General features: G+C 42.9%; 1 protein-coding gene across 1 annotated transcript in view; it reads left to right on the top strand.

Moving 5' to 3' along the window:
- The window catches only part of LOC145858566 (sodium/potassium/calcium exchanger 1), a 55,808-nt gene extending 50,227 nt beyond the window's left edge, over positions 1-5,581 (top strand). Inside the window, exon 9 of the mRNA XM_082956653.1 lies at positions 4,324-5,581. Coding sequence (XP_082812779.1) covers positions 4,324-4,573 — 250 coding nt within the window. The 3' untranslated portion in view covers positions 4,574-5,581. The remainder of the gene's footprint in view (positions 1-4,323) is intronic.
- The last annotated feature ends 16,856 nt before the right edge of the window (positions 5,582-22,437 follow it).

The raw sequence follows: 22,437 nt of genomic DNA, 5'->3' as shown, positions 1-22,437 counted from the left end.
AGAGAAACAAAAAAATGTAACAAAAAAACTGGTCAAATTACATTTTAGTCAACGCTCTTATCCGGTGCAATTAGGCTTAAGTGCCTTGATCAAGGGCACATCCACATATTTTTCAAATTGTCGGCTAGGGGATTCGAGACAAACCTTTCAGTTCCTGGCCCAACGCGCTAACCGCTAGGCTACCGGCTGCCCTATTTGAGGGAGCATGTACCGCTGTGCCCCCTATGGGCATGTCGCCACTGCTCTGGAATCAGATTGTTAACCAAATGTGTAATTTGGCCTATTAAACACAAAAACTATGTTTTAAGTGAGAATTAGGCAGGTCTGTCGCAGAAAAATAAAATTAATTCTTGCTTCGTTCACCCATATTTTATTTTTGTAAATAACAGTACTATGTAGTTCCAGTAGTTATGGTGAAACAGGGATTATGGCCGAATACAAACAGTGTAGTTATTCCTTCCACAAGGTAATCAAACAAGCGAAATGCCAGTATAGGGACAAAGTGGAGTTACAATTCCATGGCTCAGACACAAGACGTATGTGGTAGGATCTATAGACAATCACGGACTACAAAAAAAAACAGCCACATCACGGACACCGACGTCTTGCTTCCAGACAAACTAAATACCTTCTTTGCCAGCTTTGAGGATAATACAGCGCCACCGACGGGGCCCGCTACCAAGGACTACCCCCCCCCCTCCTTCTCCGTGGCCGACTTGAGTAAGACATTTAAACGTGTTAACCCTCGCTTGGCTGCTGGCCCAGACGGCATCCCTAGCCGCGTCCTCAGAGCATGCACAGACCAGCTGGCTGGAGTGTTTACGGACATTTTCAATCAATCCCTATCCCAGTCTGCTGTCCCCACATGCTTCAAGATGGCCACCACTGTTCCTGTACCCAAGAAGGCAAAGGTAACTGAACAAAATGACTATCGCCCCATAGCACTCACTTCTGTCATCATGAAGTGGTTTGAGAGGCTAGTCAAGGATCATATCCCCTCCACCTTACCTGTCACCTTAGACCCCCTTCAATTTGCTTACCGCCCCAATAGATCCACAGATGATGCAATCGCCATAACACTGCACACTGCCCTATCCCATCTGGACAAGAGGAATACCTATGTAAGAATTCTGTTCATTGATTATAGCTCAGCATTCAAAACCGTAGTACCCGCCAAGCTCATCATTAAGCTGGAGGCCCTGGGTCTGAACCCTGCCCTGTGAAATTGGGTCCTGGACTTCCTGACGTGGTGGTGAAGGTAGGAAGCAACATCTCCACTTTGCTGGGGCCCCACAAGGGTGTGTGCTCAGCCCCCTCCTGTACTCCCTATCCACCCATGACTGCATGGCCATGCACGCTTCCAACTCAATCATCAAGTTTGCAGACGACACAACAGTGGTAGACTTGATTACCAACAACGACGAGACGGCCTACAGGGAGGAGGTGAGGGCACTGGGAGTGTGGTTTCAGGAAAACAACCTCTCACTCAACGTCAACAAAACAAAGGAGATGATCGTGGACTTCAGGAAACAGCAGAGGGAGCACCCCCCTATCCACATCGACAGGACAGCAGTGGAGAAGGTGGAACGTTTTAAAGTTCCTCGGCGTACACATCACGGACAAACTGAAATGGTCCACCCACACAGACAGTGGGAGGCTGAAGAAATTTGGCTTGTCACCTAAAATCCTCACAAACTTTTACAGATGCACAATTGAGAGCATCCTGTTGGGCTGCACCTCCTGATACAGCAGCTGCACCGCCCACAACTGCAAGGCTCTCCGGAGGGTGGCGCGGTCTGCAACATGCATCACCGGGGGCAAACTACCTGCTCTCCATGACACCTACACCACCCAATGTCACAGGAAGGCCAAAAAGTTAATCAAGGACAACAACCACCCGAGCCACTGCCTGTTCACCCCGCTACCATCCAGAAGGTGAGGTCAGTACAGGTGCATCAAAGCTGGGACCGAGAGACTGAAAACAGCTTCTATCTCAAGGCCATCAGACTGTTAAACAGCCATCACTGACACAGAGAGGCTGCTGCCAACATACAGACTTGAAATCACTCGTCACTTTAATAATAAATGGATCACTAGTCACTTTAATAATGCTACTTTAATAATGTTTACATATCTTGCATTACTCATCTCATATGTATATACTGTATTTTATACCATCTATTGCATCTTGCCTATGCCGCTCTGTCATTGTCCATCCATATCTTTATATGTATATATTCTCTAACCCTAACCCATGGTAAAACAGTAGTGTGTAGTTCCAGTAGTTAGCTACACCGTTACATGGTAAAACAGTAGTGTGTAGTTCCAGTAGTTAGCTACACCGCTACATGGTAAAACAGTAGTGTGTAGTTCCAGTAGTTAGCTACACCGCTACATGGTAAAACAGTAGTGTGTAGTTCCAGTAGTTAGCTACACCGCTACATGGTAAAACAGTAGTGTGTAGTTAGCTACACCGCTACACGGTAAAACAGTAGTGTGTAGTTAGCTACACCGCTACATGGTAAAACAGTAGTGTGTAGTTCCAGTAGTTAGCTACACCGCTACATGGTAAAACAGTAGTGTGTAGTTCCAGTAGTTAGCTACACCGCTACATGGTTAAACAGTAGTGTGTAGTTAGCTACACCGCTACATGGTTAAACAGTAGTGTGTAGTTAGCTACACCGCTACATGGTTAAACAGTAGCGTGTAGTTCCAGTAGTTAGCTACACCGCTACATGGTAAAACAGTAGTGTGTAGTTCCAGTAGTTAGCTACACCGCTACATGGTTAAACAGTAGTGTGTAGTTAGCTACACCGCTACATGGTAAAACAGTAGTGTGTAGTTCCAATAGTTAGCTACACCGCTACATGGTAAAACAGTAGTGTGTAGTTCCAGTAGTTAGGTACACCGCTACATGGTAAAACAGTAGTGTGTAGTTCCAGTAGTTAGCTACACCGCTACATGGTAAAACAGTAGTGTGTAGTTCCAGTAGTTAGCTACACCGCTACCTGGTGAAACAGTAGTGTGTAGTTCCAGTAGTTAGCTGCACCGCTACATGGTAAAACAGTAGTGTATAGTTCCAGTAGTTAGCTACACCGCTACATGGTAAAACAGTAGTGTGTAGTTCCAGTAGTTAGCTACACCGCTACCTGGTGAAACAGTAGTGTGTAGTTCCAGTAGTTAGCTACATCGCTACATGGTAAAACAGTAGTGTGTAGTTCCAGTAGTTGGCTACACCGCTACATGGTAAAACAGTAGTGTGTAGTTCCAGTAGTTAGCTACACTGCTACCTGGTGAAACAGTAGTGTGTAGTTCCAGTAGTTAGCTACACCGCTACATGGTAAAACAGTACTGTGTAGTTCCAGTAGTTAGCTACACCGCTACATGGTTAAACAGTAGTGTGTAGTTCCAGTAGTTAGCTACACCGCTACCTGGTGAAACAGTAGTGTGTAGTTCCAGTAGTTAGCTACACCGCTACATGGTAAAACAGTAGTGTGTAGTTCCAGTAGTTAGCTACACCGCTACATGCTTAAACAGTAGTGTGTAGTTCCAGTAGTTAGCTACACCGCTACCTGGTGAAACAGTAGTGTGTAGTTCCAGTAGTTAGCTACACCGCTACATGGTAAAACAGTAGTGTGTAGTTCCAGTAGTTAGCTACACCGCTACATGCTTAAACAGTAGTGTGTAGTTCCAGTAGTTAGCTACACCGCTACATGGTAAAACAGTAGTGTGTAGTTCCAGTAGTTAGCTACACCGCTACATGGTAAAACAGTAGTGTGTAGTTCCAGTAGTTAGCTACACCGCTACATGGTAAAACAGTAGTGTGTAGTTCCAGTAGTTAGCTACACCGCTACATGGTAAAACAGTAGTGTGTAGTTCCAGTTGTTAGCTACACCGCTACATGGTAAAACAGTATAGTTCCAGTAGTTAGCTACACCGCTACATGGTAAAACAGTATAGTTCCAGTAGTTAGCTACACCGCTACATGGTAAAACAGTATAGTTCCAGTAGTTAGCTACACCGCTACATGGTAAAACAGTATAGTTCCAGTAGTTAGCTACACCGCTACATGGTAAAACAGCTGTTAACTACTGAAAACACTACCAACATTTGAAGCTACTCCAAAATGTATTCAAATTCCTAGATGTAGTTCATTAGTCCCCAGAACTATGGGGTAACATCCTCTAACTCGGCGGTTCAGGCTCTGAGAAAGAGGCTTAAAGGACTATGAAAAAAAGGGGTTATGAGTCGAATTGCTTAAAATTTGTCAATCTAGCTGTACAAGGTAATAATATATTTTTCCCCCTCTCCCCCCTCGCACAGCCTGCCAGTCCCGTGGTTAATGTGGTCATCGTTCCATGGTTTTGCTCCGGTGCCCGTCAGCTCCAACGGTCTGTTCTGTGCCATCGTGTTGCTCTTCCTCATGCTCCTCTTCGTCATCATCAGTATTGCTGTGTGTAAGTGGAAGATGAACAAGATGCTGGGGTCTACCATGTTCGTTCTCTATTTTGTCTTCCTGGTGCTGAGTGTTCTGCTAGAGGACAGAGTTATCATCTGTCCTGTGTCCATCTGACACTCTTTTGTCTTCCTGGTGCTGAGTGTTCTGCTAGAGGACAGAGTTATCATCTGTCCTGTGTCCATCTGACACTCTTTTGTCTTCCTGGTGCTGAGTGTTCTGCTACAGGACAGAGTTATCATTGATTGATTGATTGATTGATTGATTGATTGAATTTATTTGACAATTTGTCAAATACATAAGGGAGCTTCAGACAGTGACACCTCCACAAAATAGTTGTTTGCTTCATAACATGAGATAATTAGTACAATTTCCTAATAAACATTAAGAGCACACACACAAACGCACACACACACACCCAAACGTACACACACACACACACACACAGAAACATACACACACATGCTGGAGGATCAAGTCATTATATGCTCTGTTTCCATCTGAGTCTGATTGTGTGAGACCTCTCTCTGAGGCTGATTGTGTGAGACCTCTCTCTGAGGCTGATTGTGTGAGACCTCTCTCTGAGGCTGATTGTGTGAGACCTCTCTCTGAGGCTGATTGTGTGAGACCTCTCTCTGAGGCTGATTGTGTGAGACCTCTCTCTGAGGCTGATTGTGTGAGACCTCTCTCTGAGGCTGATTGTGTGAGACCTCTCTCTGAGGCTGATTGTGTGAGACCTCTCTCTGAGGCTGATTGTGTGAGATCTCTCTCTGAGGCTGATTGTGTGAGACCTCTCTTTTGTCCAGCATGGTGTCTGACCAGATGAGTTTACAGGCATGGTTCCAAATTAAAGAGATACTTCAGTTTAAATAAAGTCGCTAACTAGCGTTTGCGAGTAGATACCATAGACGTCCAGTCATTGCGCTAACACTAGTTAGCATTGGCTCGCGAAACTACCTCAAATTTTCTTCTTATTGGATGCAGAGACATACAGATGGTTTCCATGAGTTCATCTGACTCTGGGTCAGTAGATAAAGGGCCCCATCTGACTCTGGGTCAGTAGATAAAGGGCTTCATCTGACTCTGGGTCAGTAGATAAAGGACCTCATCTGACTCTGGGTCAGTAGATAAAGGACCTCATCTGACTCTGGGTCAGTAGATAAAGGAGTTCATCTGACTCTGGGTCAGTAGATAAAGGACCTCATCTGACTCTGGGTCAGTAGATAAAGGACCTCATCTGACTCTGGGTCAGTAGATAAAGGACCTCATCTGACTCTGGGTCAGTAGATAAAGGGCCTCATCTGACTCTGGGTCAGTAGATAAAGGACCTCATCTGACTCTGGGTCAGTAGATAAAGGACCTCATCTGACTCTGGGTCAGTAGATAAAGGAGTTCATCTGACTCTGGGTCAGTAGATAAAGGACCTCATCTGACTCTGGGTCAGTAGATAAAGGACCTCATCTGACTCTGGGTCAGTAGATAAAGGGCTTCATCTGACTCTGGGTCAGTAGATAAAGGGCTTCATCTGACTCTGGGTCAGTAGATAAAGGAGTTAATCTGACTCTGGGTCAGTAGATAAAGGACCTCATCTGACTCTGGGTCAGTAGATAAAGGACCTCATCTGACTCTGGGTCAGTAGATAAAGGGCTTCATCTGACTCTGGGTCAGTAGATAAAGGACCTCATCTGACTCTGGGTCAGTAGATAAAGGACCTCATCTGACTCTGGGTCAGTAGATAAAGGGCCTCATCTGACTCTGGGTCAGTAGATAAAGGACCTCATCTGACTCTGGGTCAGTAGATAAAGAGCTTCGTTGCCAACATCCCGAAGTATCCCTTCAACATTTTTCACTGGTGCTCCCAACTTTTAAAAAGTTAGGAGCACCACATGAAACTTACCGTAAATTCTGGACTATAAGCCGCAACTTTTTTCCCACGCTTTGAACCTCGCGGCTTAAACAATGACGCGGCTAATATATGGATTTTTCCCGCTTTCAATTTTTTTTTCTCCAAAAAAACACATTCTGTGACGTGCTCAGTTTTTTGGCGGCATGAAGCTTTCATTAGACCAATGAAATTGCCGAACGGGTTAAGGTCAAACAACTTTTTGTTTACTGTTTAGATTAAATCGAGCGCTCTCAAACTTCCCATCATTCTGATTACGGTAGTCATTTTGTCACCCTCATCATGGCAAAGACACGGAGAAATGCATATGATGCAGCTTTCAAGTTGAAGGCGATTGATCTGGCTGTTGGAAAAGGAAATAGAGCTGCTGCACGGGAGCTTGGTCTTAATGAGTCGATGATAAGACGTTGGAAACAGCAGCGTGAGGAATTGACTCAGTGCAAAAAGACAACTAAAGCTTACTGCTAATTTTTGTTGTTGTTGTTACAAGCCGTGTTTCGTTAAAGCCTGTGTAAAGTTCATTTGTTTCAGTGTACCGGTAGGCACCTGAGGCTTATAGACGTGCGGCTTATTTATGTTCAAAATAAATAAAAAAAATTAAATTCAGTGGGTGCGGCTTATATTCAGGTGCGATTAATAGTCCAGAAATTACGGTAGGAGCACAATTTTCCTATTGAGATACATTGTATTGGAAATTGTACGCTCTCCCTTTAAACACTTCAGGTTTGTGATGACAACATGCAAGAGATCTGTCATTCATTCATTGCTGTGATCATTGACCTCCTGAAGAAGATATCCCTCTTCCTTTCTTTCTGTGTCTCCAGATGTTTGGATATACTGGTGAAGTTACCAGGTTGTTAGCTAGCTAGCCAATGAGGTAACATGACTGAACAAAGTGTAAACGAATGGTTAACGACGCACAAGTAGTTTTAGAATGGCCCAAGACATAATTTCTAAATGTAAAATGAATGAATAATGAATAAATAAATGATAAATAAATGAATAAAAATCCCAGCGATCCGCTATAGACGAGTTGGTTGTTTCGCAACAAAACCGACTGGGTTGGCTGAGATTGTTGACAACATGTTAACGATATTTAGTCTCCAATGTTTATTGAAAACATAAATGACGCTAGCTAGCTAGCTAGCAAATTTTAGCCATATTAGAATAGATGTGACATCAGTCAAAACACCTCAAAACAAGACATGGTATCAATAACAAGATCAAACGAGCTGAAACGAGTCACTTACTATTCACCACATGGCAGCTTGTTGTCATTGTTGCTAGCTGTCTGACCATCCAGAACCACAACAACACATGGCTGCTTGTTGTCATTGTTGCTAGCTGTCTGACCATCCAGAACCATCCAGAACCACAACAACACATGGCAGCTTGTTGTCATTGTTGCTAGCTGTCTGACCATCCAGAACCATAACAACACATGGCAGCTTGTTGTCATTGTTGCTAGCTGTCTGACCATCCAGAACCATCCAGAACCACAACAACACATGGCAGCTTGTTGTCATTGTTGCTAGCTGTCTGACCATCCAGAACCATAACAACACATGGCTGCTTGTTGTCATTGTTGCTAGCTGTCTGACCATCCAGAACCATCCAGAACCACAACAACACATGGCAGCTTGTTGTCATTGTTGCTAGCTGTCTGACCATCCAGAACCATAACAACACATGGCAGCTTGTTGTCATTGTTGCTAGCTGTCTGACCATCCAGAACCATCCAGAACCACAACAACACATGGCAGCTTGTTGTCATTGTTGCTAGCTGTCTGACCATCCAGAACCATAACAACACATGGCAGTTTGTTGTCATTGTTGCTAGCTGTCTGACCATCCAGAACCATAACAACACATGGCAGTTTGTTGTCATTGTTGCTAGCTGTCTGACCATCCAGAACAACACACTGACTTCTGCCCCTTTCAAGCATATTTTTGTGACATTGACAGCTAACCTGTCTATCTATATAGGTCAGAGCTTTTGACCTGGTTGGGCTAGAAGCAAGCCGTTTTCACTGTAGTAATGGTATTTACTTTACCTTTATTTAACGAGGCAAGTCAGTTAAGAACAAATTCTTATTTTCAATGACAGCCTAGGAACAGTGGGTTAACTGCCTTGTTCAGGGGCAGAACAACAGATTTGTACCTTGTCAGCTCGGGGATTTGATCTAGCAACCTTTCGGTCACTAGTCCAAAGCTCTAACCACTAGGCTACGCTGCCGCTAGGCAACGCTGCCACCCCGCTAAGCTACGCTGCCGCCCCGCTAGGCTACGCTGCCGCCCCGCTAGGCTACGCTGCCGCCCCGCTAGGCTACGCTGCCGATTCGTTAGCGTATAACCATGACGCTAACGAATCGGCTCTCACTTTGTTCTCTAGGGGCACTCTGAAACTATGGTACAGGGAAGCCTTATCATTACAATTATTATCTGGGAGATTATTTTCCTAGTCGTTCCCAAAATAAAACTACTGGTCATACAGCAAAATATTTCATTGCATATGGCACCAAACTGGTTGCACTTAACAGCCCTGTCTACAGCCATGTCTCTGTCTCTCGAAGGACCTTTGAATGTATCATCAAAATATCCCAATCATTTGATTTCTAAAAGCTGTAGCAATGTCTACATTGAGTTGTTGGTGGATGATGACAATCTGAAGTTCTCTGACTGGCAACACAGACACAGACAATATTAATTGGGATGGTGCAGAATTTCAATCACTTAAAAATGTCAGGTCAACATTTCTGAAAGTCAGGGCCAAAACCAAAGTATAAAGAAGTGCGAGTAGTTGAATGAGATGTATTATTTATTTTATTAATAATATAATATTATTACCAACATAAATTACTTTAAGTAACGTCATAAAAGCCCAAGTAGAAGACAAAGCAGTTGAATAGCTAGATGTACACCTAGTGAAAAGCTAATTTTATCTCACTCAGCATCAAGGTTATTTATATTTGTTTTTATTTATATTCGTTTTAAGATTTTTATTTGAAATTCAGTTTAGTTTCAGTTTCATTTTCAGATCTGATTTCCTATTTTTTATTTAGGTTTATAAAAACATTTCTATTTCGTTTTCATGTTATTTAGTTTCAGTTTCAGTTTTAATGGTAGTGTCATGTCTACTCCCGCTCCTCCCCTCTGGAGTTCGACGTTGCCGGATGACTAACCACCGGTCCTGGGACCCATCATTACCACACGTCATCATGAGGCACACCTGGACTCCATTACCTCACTCATTACCTCCCCTTTATCTGTCACAGGTTCTTTCCCCAGGCACTGTTGATGCTGTGTTATGTTGTCTGGTTCAATGTTTGTTGTTTTATTAAACGTTTCACCTGCTTCTCGACTCACAGCGTCTTCGTCACTGTTAGGAACAGAAAGTAGCGTATGCGGGGGGGGGGGGGGGGGGGTTACCACTCTAAATGATTGTACTCCAGAGTGGGATCGAGGTGGAGGGTCCGTCATGGTCTGTGGCGGTGTGTCACAGCATCATCGGACTGAGCTTGTTGTCATTGCAGGCAATCTCAATGCTGTGCGTTACAGGGAAGACATCCTCCTCCCTCATGTGGTACCCTTCCTGCAGGCTCATCCTGACATGACCCTCCAGCATGACAATGCCACCAGCCATACTGCTCGTTCTGTGCGTGATTTCCTGCAAGACAGGAATGTCAGTGTTCTGCCATGTCCAGCGAAGAGCATGGATCTCAATCCCATTGAGCACGTCTGGGACCTGTTTGATCGGAGGGTGAGGGCCAGGGTCATTCCCCCCAGAAATGTCCGGGAACTTGCAGGTGCCTTGGTGGAAGAGTGGGGTAACATCTCACAGCAAGAACTGGCAAATCTGGTGCAGTCCATGAGGAGGAGATGCCCTGCAGTACTTAATGCAGCTGGTGGCCACACCAGATACTGACTGTTACTTTTGATTTTGACCCCCCCCCCCCTTTGTTCAGGGACACATTATTCCAGTTCTGTTAGTCACATGTCTGTGGAACTTGTTCAGTTTATGTCTCAGTTGTTGAATCTTGTTATGTTCATACAAATATTTACACATGTTAAGTTTGCTGAAAATAAACGCAGTTGACAGTGGAGGATGTTTCTTTTTTTTGCTGAGTTTACATCATAATACACGTTCCCTTGCTTAGATGTTGCATGCATCAACCAATGGTTGTGTGCCACGTCATCAACTGTGTCATCGACTGACAGATTGCTATAACATAATGATGCAATTAGCTGATAGGTAAAATACCTATCCAGGTGTTGCAAGATCTGGAAACGTCTAAGCAGTGGAACACATCCAATATCTGTGGTGCAGCTCATGGCAACACCATTTTGCTGGGTCTATCTTTAAATTAAAGCCCGCCGGATTCAGAAGCTTGAAAACCCCATAAAATGTTTGGTCATAATTTTGACCCAATCTAAAACTTAACATAATTCATGATGATTTTTATTTCATTTGGTTCGTTTTGGAGTCAAAGATAATAGTTTCAGTATAGTTTTAATTTTTCAAACAGGTTTGTTAATTATTTTATTTCACTAAATAGTTTTCTCAAGATGAGTGTCAGTTTTAGCTATCATAACCGTCCTCAGTATGACTCAAAGATATCAGAGTAATAGATGATGTGATTTATCATTCACATCTAACATCTGTATATATATATATATATATATATATATACACACACTACCGTTCAAAATTTTGGGTCACTTAGAAATGTCCTTGTTTTTTAAAGAAAAGCACATTTTTGGTCCATTAAAATAACATCAAATGGATCAGAAATACAGTGTAGACATTGTTAATGTTTTAATGTAAAGTTGATAAGCGACAGGTGACCCTCATTCAGGGGCAGTGCACTCTACGTCCTTGTCATGGTCCAAATCATTCAGGGGCAGCGCACTCTCTGTCCTTGTCATGGTCCAAATCAGTTTGTAATCATAAACTTCTTCCTAATCATTAGTGTTTACCCTGCACCCTCAGACAATATTTAAAGACATTTCAAACATGTTGTGTACCAGGTTTACATTGGGTTTTTCAGTACATTTCTTATCTGGATAATTGACACGTGTGCAACCAAAACTCTGGCAATAGAAACTTCAGAAAATGCCATGTGTGTCCTTCCAGGTGTATCATTTCTAACCTGTGAAAAATCCACTTAAACCAAAATAAAAAGACCCCACACAATAAATCAACCACGGTATTTACACCATTAACAAATATTCATAACATAAACATTTCGTTCGTTTTCACTTTGCTAAAAGGGTAAAAGGTTTGTCAAGTGGCTGCAAACCCTCAGGAGTCAACCTTGTCCTTCATCTCCATCTTGTGGCCATGGGTGAGATCAGTGTGAAACATGAATTCACTATGCACTCATTCAATCAAATCAAACTTTATTTGTCACATGCGCCGAATACAACAAGCGTAGACCTTACTGTGAAATGCTTACTTACAAGCCATTAACCAACATTGCAGTTCAAGAAGAGTTAAAAAAAATATTTACCAAATAAACTAAAGTAAAAAATGTCATACAAAAATAATAAAAAATAACACAATAACATAATAACGAGGCTATATACAGGGTCAGTGTGCGGGTTTACAGGTTAGTCAAGGTAATTTGTACATGTAGGTAGGGGTGAAGTGACTATGCATAGATAACAAACAGCGAGTAGCAGCAGTGTACAAAACAAATGGGGGGTGGTTTCATGTAATAGCCCGGTGGCCATTTTGATTAATTGTTCAGCAGTCTTATGGCTTGGGGGTAGAAGCTGTTAAGGAGCCTTTTGGTCCTAGACTTGGAACTCTGGTACCGCTTGCCGTGTGGTAGCAGAGAAAACAGTCTATGACTTGGGTGACTGGGCCGTTCGCACTACCCTCTGTAGTGCCTTGCGGTCGGAGGCCAAGCAGTTGCCATACCAGGCGGTGATGCAGCCAGTCAGGAAGCTCTCGATGGTGCAGCTGTAGAACTTTTTGAGGATCTGGGATCTTTTCAGTCTTCTGAGGGGGAAAAGTTTTTGTCGTGCCCTCTTCACGACTGTCTTGGTGTGCTTGGACCATGATAGTTTGTTGGTGATGTGGACATCATGGAACTTGAAGCTCTCAACCTGCTCCACTACAGCCCCGTCAATGAGAATGGGGGCGTGCTCGGTCCTCCTTTTCCTGTAGTCCACGATCAGCTCCTTTGTCTTGCTCACATTGAGGGAGAGGTTGTTGTCCTGGCACCACACGGCCAGGTCTCTGACCTCCTCCCTATAGGCTGTCTCATCGTTGTCGGGGATCAGGCCAACCACTGTTGTATCGTCAGCAATCTTAATGATAGTGTTGGAGTCGTGTTTGGCCACGCGGTCGTGGGTGAACAGGGAGTACAGGAAGAGACTAAGTACACACCCCTGAGGGGCCCCAGTGTTGAGGATCAGCGTGGCAGATGTGTTGTTGCCTACCCTCACCACCTGGGAGTGGCCCGTCAAGAAGTCCAGGATCCAGTTGCAGAGGGAGGTGTTTAGTCCCAGGGTCCTTAGCTTAGTGATGAGGTTCGTGGGCACTATGGTGTTCACAATCATTCTGTTATTGTGTGCGTCCACACATTAATTAATAAACCCTTCCTTATCTGTTTAGTTCTTTAACGGTATCTACATTTTTTTAACAGCAGTCAACTCTTAGATCAATCAGTTAACTAATTCCTGGAATATTTGAAATGTAATTTGGTTCACTTAAATTAAATTCCAGAGATCAGTCAACTCAATTTTCACTACTTATATTCAGTTCCAGAGAGTACAGGGATTCTTACTTCCACATGTCAACTCACTTGAAAACCAGGAATCAGTTACATCAAGAAGACCTTTTCACATGTTGTACACAGGCCTTCTCTCCACACGGCTCAAAGATTAACTTTTAAAACGTAGAATTCTAAAGTCTTTACCGGTAGTGCTGTGAAAGCAAAAATTAGTGTTTACAATACTGCTACAACTAGCAGGCGGACAGAAAATGGTATTGTTGGAAATCAGTCATAACTCCTTCAGTCAGTAGCTTCGTTATAATTTTTTATAAAACTTCAGTCTACAACAATTGTAGATCTTATCAAATTGAGAAAGGTCTAAATGAGTGTACTGCGATACAACAATACTTTGATTCATTCCAATACCAAATGAATTCCCATTAAACAAACTTCACATACTTCAACACTCATTTTCTAATTGTCTTAGAAAACAAAATCTTTGAAAATGCTTTTCAACCAGTACATCTCGCTTATAAAACAATCATCAAAATAAATCACATGTAAAGCAACTTTAATACAACTATATCCCGCTAATTTAACCCATAAATAATTATCCCATCATTACTACATCGGTGGTTAATGCTAATGTTCTACACACCTTTGCCTTTTATTTCAAGTCAGGAACTTTGGTCAGAATGGTCACAACGCCCGCAAGCTTTTTGCGTTTCCTAAACTTCACTTAATCAATTCAATTGATTGTAAATGGAACTCCACACGCAAGCCTAATTAGTAAGATACCCGTCTTCAGCTTTCAGCCTCACGTCCTTGTCTCGTTAATAAACCATCTCTCTCCGGGAAACTGTGCAGTTTCTTCTTTTCCATGTATTAGTTTTACCAGCCCTCTTCCTCGCTCATCAGGCAACGGTATAGCCCAAATAATTATATTTTAGGCAAATTCATACTCGCTACATTATTTTCTCGTTTTGCGCGTTCCACTTCCAGAGTAGTTTTAGATTTCTTTTCATGTCAAACCTTCATACTTTCAGAATCTCCTTCAACTAATTTCCGCGTATCATCAATGTCATTATTTTTCATTCGTCCAGTAGTCGACAGGCTTCGTGTTCTAAGAGTTCAGTTGTCCTTCCAGACATTATTTTAGCTATGACGTTCTCCCATTCTTACTCAATTCCTTTACAATCATTCAATTTACTTAATTAATTGTATTTTCATAATGTTGTTGAAATCTATTTCAACGTCTTACTTAAATCCTAACTTCTTCTATGAAACAAAAACATTTCACTTAATCACCAGCTTATCTCATTTTACACATAATTATCGCATTTATTTACTTAGTTGCCCTAATAGTTCCACCTAATCTGTCACGGTTTTCTCTTCAATACACACACTGAGGAAACATAAACAACACACAAAACAAACTGTATGTGGTTAGGATCATCTTCCTTTCTTATTAAAAATGTCCAATTGATTCATGACTAATATATACAGTTGAAGTCAGAAGTTTACATAAACCTCAGCCAAACACATTTAAACTCAGTTTTTAACAATTCCTGACATTTAATCCTAGTAAAAATCCCCTGTCTTAGGTCAGTTAGGATCACCACTTTATTTTAAGAATGTGAAATGTCAGAATAATAGTAGAGAGAATTATTTATTTCAGCTTTTATTTCTTTCATCACATTCCCAGTGGGTCAGAAGTTTACATACACTCAATTAGTATTTGGTAGCATTGCCTTTAAAATTGTTTAACTTGGGTCAAACGTTTCGTGTAGCCTTCCACAAGCTTCCCACAATAAGTTGAGTGATTTTTGGCCCATTCCTCCTGACAGAGCTGGTGTAACTGAGTCAGGTTTGTAGGCCTCCTTGCTCGCACACACTTTCTCAGTTCTGCCCACAAAATGTCTATAGGATTGAGGTCAGGGCTTTGTTGTCCTTAAGCCATTTTGCCACAACTTTGGAAGTATACTTGGGGTCATTGTCCATTTGGAAGACCCATTTGCGACCAAGCTTTAACATCCTGACTGATGTCTTGAGATGTTGCTTCAATATATCCACAGAATTTTCTTACCTCATGATGCCGTCTATTTTGTGAAGTGCACCAGTCCCTCCTGCAGCAAAGCACCCCCACAACATGATGCTGCCACCCCCGTGCTTCATGGTTGGGATGGTGTTCTTCAGCTTGCAAGCCTCCCCCTTTTTCCTCCAAACATAACGATGGTCATTATGGCCAAGGAATTCTATTTTTGTTTCATCAGACCAGAGGACATTTCTCCAAAAAAGTACAATCTTTGTCCCCATGTGCAGTTGCAAACCGTAGTCTGGCTTTCTTCTGGTGGTTTTGGAGCAGTGGCTTCTTCCTTGCTGAGCGGCCTTTCAGGTTATGTCGATATAGGACTCGTTTTACTGTGGATATTGATACTTTTGTACCTGTTTCCTCCAGCATCTTCACAAGGTCCTTTGCTGTGGTTCTGGGATTTTCGCACCAAAGTACGTTCATCTCTAGGAGACAGAACGCGTCTCCTTCCTGAGAGGTATGACGGCTGCGGGGTCCCATGGTGTTTATACTTGCGTACTATTGTTTGTACAGATGAACGTGGTACCTTCAGGCATTTGGAAATTGCTCCCAAGGATGAACCAAACTTCTGGAGGTCTACACATTTTTTGTCTGAGGTCTTGGCTGATTTCTTTTGATTTTCCCATGATGTCAAGCAAAGAGGCACGGAGTTTGAAGGTAGGCCTTGAAATACATCCACAGGTACACCTCCAATTGACTCAAATGATGTCAATTAGCCTATCAGAAGCTTCTAAAGCCATTACATAACTTTCTGGAATTTTCCAAGCTGTTTAAAGGCACAGTCAACTTAGTGTATGTAAACTTCTGACCCACTGGAATTGTGATACAGTGAATTATAAGTGAAATAATCTGTCTGTAAACTATTGTTTGAAAAAAATACTTGTGTCATGCACAAGTAGATGTCCTAACCGACTTACCAAAACTATAGTTTGTTAACAAGAAATTTGTGGAGTTGTTGAAAGACGAGTTTTAATGACTCCAACCTAAGTGTATGTAGACTTCTGACTTCAAATGTATGTGTATATATATATATATATATATATATATATATATATATATATATATATATATATATATATATATATATATATATATATATATATATTTGTTTACATACACTTAGTTTACATAAACTCGTTTTTCAACCACAAATCTCTTTTTTTTTTTTTTTTTTTTTCATCTTTATTTAACCAGGTAGGCCAGTTGAGAACAAGTCCTTTATTTAACCAGGTAGGCTAGTTGAGAACAAGTCCTTTATTTAACCAGGTAGGCCAGTTGAGAACAAGTCCTTTATTTAACCAGGTAGGCTAGTTGAGAACAAGTCCTTTATTTAACCAGGTAGGCCAGTTGAGAACAAGTCCTTTATTTAACCAGGTAGGCCAGTTGAGAACAAGTTCTCATTTACAACTGCGACCTGGCCAAGATAAAGCAAAGCAGTGTGACACAGACAACAACACAGAGTTACACATGGAATAAACAATAAACAAGCCAATAACACAATAAACAAGTCAATGACACAGTAGAAAAAAGAAAGTCTATATACAGTGTGTGCAAAAGCAGGAGGAGGTAAGGCAATAAATAGGCCATAGGAGCAAATAATTACAATTTAGCAGATTAACACTGGAGTGATAAATGAGCAGATGATGATGTGCAAGTAGAGATACAGATGTACAAAAGAGCAGAAAAGTAAATAAAATAAAAACAGTAAAGGGATGAGGTAGGTAGATTGGGTGGGCAATGTACAGATGGGCTATGTACAGCTGCAGCGATTCGTTCCAGTCATTGGCAGCAGAGAACTGGAAGGAAAGGTCAGCCAAATGAGGTGTTGGCTTTGGGGATGATCAGTGAGATATACCTGCTGGAACGTGGGCTACGGGTGAGTGTTGTTTTCGTGACCAGTGAACTGAGATAAGGTGGAGCTTTACCTAGCAGGGACTTATAGATGACCTGGAGCCGGTGGGTCTGGCGACGAATATGTAGCGAGGGCCAGCCGACTAGAGCATACAGGTCACAGTGGTGGGAGGTATAAGGTGATTTGGTAACAAAACAGATGGCACTGTGATAGACTGCATCCAGTTTGCTGAGTAGAGTATTGGAAGCTATTTTGTAGATGACATCGCCGAAGTCGAGGATCGGTAGGATAGTCAGTTTTACGAGGGTAAGTTTGGCGGCGTGAATGAAGGAGGCTTTGTTGCGAAATAGAAAGCCGATTCTAGATTTAATTTTGGATTGGAGTTGTTTAATGTGAGTCTGGAAGGAGAGTTTACAGTCTAACCAGACACCTAGGTATTTGTAGTTGTCCACATATTCTAAGTCAGAACCATCAAGGGTGGTGATGCTAGTCTGGCGGGAGGGTGCGGGCAGTGAACGGTTGAAAAGCATGTACTTAGTTTTACTAGTGTTTAAGAGCAGTTGGAGGCCACGGAAAGAGAGTTGTATGGCATTGAAGCTCGTTTGGAGGTTAGTTAACACAGTGTCCAAGGAAGGGCCAGAGGTATACAGAATGGTGTCGTCTGCGTAGAGGTGGATCAGGGAATCGCCCGCAGCAAGAGCGACATCATTGATATACAGAGAAAAGAGTCGGCCCGAGAATTGAACCCCCATAGAGACTGCCAGAGGTGCGGACAACAGGCCCTCCGATTTGACACACTGAACTCTGTCTGCAAAGTAGTTGGTGAACCAGGAGAGGCAGTCATTAGAAAAACCAAGGCTATTGAGTCTGCCAATAAGAATACGGTGATTGACAGAGTCGAAAGCCTTGGCCAGGTCGATGAAGACGGCTGCACAGTACTGTATTTTATCGATGGCGGGTTTGATATCATTTAGTACCTTGAGCGTGGCTGAGGTGCACCCGTGACCATGATTGAAATGGTCAGTGATCTGTTTATTAACTTGTCTTTCGAAGACTTTCGAAAGGCAGGATAGGATAGATATAGGTCTGTAGCAGTTTGGGTGTAGAGTGTCACCCCCTTTGAAGAGAGAGATGACCGCGGCAGCTTTCCAATCTTTAGGGATCTTGGACGATACGAAAGAGAGGTTGAACAGACTGGTTATAGGGGTTGCAACAATGGCAGCGGATAGTTTTAGAAAGAGAGGGTCCCGATTGTCTAGCCAAGCTGATTTGTACGGGTCCAGGTTTTGCAGCTCTTTCAGAACATCTGCTATCTGGATTTGGGTGAAGGAGAAGCTGGGGAGGCTCTGGCAAGTAGCTGCGGGGGGTGCGGAGCTGTTGGCCGGGGTAGGGGTAGCCAGGCGGAAAGCATGGCCAGCCGTTCAGAAATGCTTATTGAAATTTTTAATTATCATGGATTTATCGGTGGTGACCATGTTACCTAGCCTCAGTGCAGTGGGCAGCTGGGAGGAGGTGCTCTTATTCTCCATGGACTTTACAGTGTCCCAAAACCTTTTTTGAGTTAGAGCTACAGGATGGAAATGTCTGTTTGAAAAAGCTAGCCTTTGCTTTCCTGACTGACTGAGTGTATTGGTTCCTGAATTCCCTGAACAGTTGCATATCACGGGGGCTATTTGATGCTAATGCAGAACGCCACAGGATGTCTTTGTGCTGGTCGAGGGCAGTCAGGTCTGGAGTGAACCAAGTGCAATATCTGTTCTTAGTTCTGCATTTTTTGAACGAGGCATGCTTATCTAAGATGGTGAGGAAATTACTTTTAAAGAATGACCAGGCATCCTCGACTGACGGGATGAGGTCAATACCCTTCCAGAATACCCGGGCCAGGTTGATTAGAAAGGCCTGCAGAAGTGTTTTAGGGAGCGTTTGACAGTGATGAGGGGTGGTCGTTTGACCCTGGACCCATAGCGGATACAGGCAATGAGGCAGTGATCGCTGAGATCCTAATTGAAGACAGCAGAGGTGTATTTGGAGGGCAAGTTGATCAGGATGACATCTATGAGGGTGCCCATGTTTACGGATTTAGGGTTGTACCTGGTGGGTTCCTTGATGATTTGTGTGAAATTGAGGGCATTTAGCTTAAATTGTAGGACTGCCGGGGTGTTAAGCATATCCCAGTTTAGGTCACCTAACAGAACGAACTCTGAAGCTAGATGGGGAGCGATCAATTCATGTATGGTGTCCAGGGCACAGCTGGGAGTTGAGGGGGGTCGATAGCAGGCGGCAACAGTGAGAGATTTATTTCTGGAGAGATTAATTTTTTTATTTAGAAGTTGGAACTGTTTGGGTATAGACCTGGAAAGTATGACAGAACTCTGCAGGCTATCTCTGCAGTAGATTGCAACTCCTCCCCCTTTCGCAGTTCTATCTTGACAAACATTTTTGTATTGCAATAATGAAGCTTGTCAACCCCACACTAGTAGTTATGAAAATCTCTTACGATTAATTGTCAACTATTGTTGTGGAAAATATTAAGTCAAATACTACTCAGATACTGGAGCTTGTGAATTAGACTTTAATTGCAGACAAAGCCGAGCACCTTCATGGAAGTACTGCCTTCTCATTCTTGGATTTTATACAGTTTGACCTTTACATAACGTCATCACCCCATTTGCTTTGTTACATAGTTTCAATTCTCTTATTGGCTCAGAATTGGGGCATAGATTCTATTGGTGGCATGACATGCATACAGTGGGGGGGGAAGTATTTGATCCCCTGCTGATTTTGTACATTTGCCCACTGATAAAGAAAGGATCAGTCTATAATTTTAATGGTAGGTTTATTTTAACAGTGAGAGACAGAATAACAACAAAAATATCCAGCAAAATGCATGTCAGAAATGTTATAAATTGAAATAAATAAAAATAATAAAAGATACAAGTGTTTTACATGAAACTTTAGATAAACTTCTCCTTAATGCAACCGCTGTTTCAGATTTCAAAAAAGCTTTACCGAAAAAGCAATAATCTGAGTACGGCGCTCAGACACAAAAACATGCCAAACAATATATCCGCCATGTTGGAGTCAACAATAGTCAGAAATAGCATTATAAATATTCACTTACCTTTGATGATCTTCATCAGAATGCACTCCCAGGAATCCCAGTTCCACGATAAATGTTTGTTTTGTTCGATAAAGTCCATCCTTTATGTCCAAATACCTCCTTTTTGTTCGCGCCTTCAATTCACAAATCCAAATTCACGACGCGGAGGTCAGACGAAAACTCAAAAAATCCCATTACAGTTTGTAGAAACATGTCAAACAATGTATAGAATCAATCTTTAGGATGTTTTTATCGTAAATCTGCAATAAAGTTTCAACCGGAGAAATCCTTTGTCTTCAGAAATGCAATGGAACTGAGCTACCTCTCACGTGAGCGTGCATGGCTGAGGCTCATGCCCTGCTAGCAGTGTTCTGACTCCAGGAGCTCTTATTCATCATCACTTCACAGTAGAAGCCTCAAACAAGGTTCTAAAGACTGTTGACATCTAGTGGAAGCCTTAGGAAGTGCAAAATGACCCCACAGACACTGTAGTTTGGATCGGCAATCACTTGAAAAACTACAAACCACTTCCTGTTTGGATTTTTTCTCAGGTTTTTGCCTGCCATATGAGTTCTGTTATACTCACAGACATCATTCAAACAGTTTTAGAAACTTCAGAGTGTTTTCTATCCAAATCTACTAATAATATGCATATCTTAGTTTCTGGGCGTGAGAAGCAGGCAGTTTACTCTGGGCACGTCAGTCATCCAAGCTACTCAATACTGCCACCATCCATAAGAAGTTTAATAAAGGGTTATGCTTTGTGCCTACAACTCAGTGCAATGATTTTGATGTTAATGTAGACATTTTTACGTTTTTTAAAAACATCCGTTTAAGGGAATACTTTATCTCCCCTAATCGGGATGTTTCTACTGAACATGTAGGTTGCTCACCTGCACATACTCTGACTCCTTTAGAAGAGTTATTTTGTACCTCCAGCCAATCGCAATCACTCTATTGAGACATATTGCAGACTGGTTGAAAAATATGTTGTTCATCTCATTAAGAACAAACAGGAGAACATATCTTTCCATAATTTACCTCAGGATGAAAAACAAGCTTTGCTTGATTTACAATCCGATACGCCAGTCCTTATTCGTCCTGCTGATAAGGGTGGGTCTGTTGGTCAATCCGATACGTCAGTCCTTACCCTCCCTGCTCCTAAAGGACACCAGCAGTATGGTCTCAGAACAGCTCCCCTCCTAAAGGACACCAGCAGTATGATCTCAGAACAGCTCCCCTCCTAAAGGACACCAGCAGTATGATCTCAGAACAGCTCCCCTCCTCCTAAAGGACACCAGCAGTATGGTCTCAGAACAGCTCCCCTCCTAAAGGACACCAGCAGTATGATCTCAGAACAGCTCCCCTCCTCCTAAAGGACACCAGCAGTATGATCTCAGAACAGCTCCCCTCCTCCTAAAGGACACCAGCAGTATGATCTCAGAACAGCTCCCCTCCTCCTAAAGGACACCAGCAGTATGATCTCAGAACAGCTCCCCTCCTCCTAAAGGACACCAGCAGTATGGTCTCAGAACAGCTCCCCTCCTCCTAAAGGACACCAGCAGTATGATCTCAGAACAGCTCCCCTCCTCCTAAAGGACACCAGCAGTATGATCTCAGAACAACTCCCCTCCTCCTAAAGGACACCAGCAGTATGATCTCAGAACAGCTCCCCTCCTCCTAAAGGACACCAGCAGTATGATCTCAGAACAGCTCTCCTCCTCCTAAAGGACACCAGCAGTATGATCTCAGAACAGCTCCCCTCCTCCTAAAGGACACCAGCAGTATGATCTCAGACCAGCTCCCCTCCTCCTAAAGGACACCAGCAGTATGATCTCAGAACAGCTCCCCTCCTCCTAAAGGACACCAGCAGTATGATCTCAGAACAGCTCCCCTCCTCCTAAAGGACACCAGCAGTATGATCTCAGAACAGCTCCCCTCCTCCTAAAGGACACCAGCAGTATGATCTCAGAACAGCTCCCCTCCTAAAGGACACCAGCAGTATGGTCTCAGAACAGCTCCCCTCCTCCTAAAGGACACCAGCAGTATGATCTCAGAACAGCTCCCCTCCTCCTAAAGGACACCAGCAGTATGATCTCAGAACAGCTCCCCTCCTCCTAAAGGACACCAGCAGTATGGTCTCAGAACAGCTCCCCTCCTCCTAAAGGACACCAGCAGTATGATCTCAGAACAGCTCCCCTCCTCCTAAAGGACACCAGCAGTATGATCTCAGAACAGCTCCCCTCCTCCTAAAGGACACCAGCAGTATGATCTCAGAACAGCTCCCCTCCTCCTAAAGGACACCAGCAGTA

The sequence above is a fragment of the Salmo salar genome, chromosome 10, assembly GCF_965601325.2.
Source record: "Salmo salar chromosome 10, fSalSal1, whole genome shotgun sequence".
NCBI classification, from domain to species: Eukaryota; Metazoa; Chordata; class Actinopteri; order Salmoniformes; family Salmonidae; genus Salmo; species Salmo salar.
Note: the sequence above shows the minus strand (reverse complement) of the source record. Positions and strands in the feature narration are given on the sequence as shown.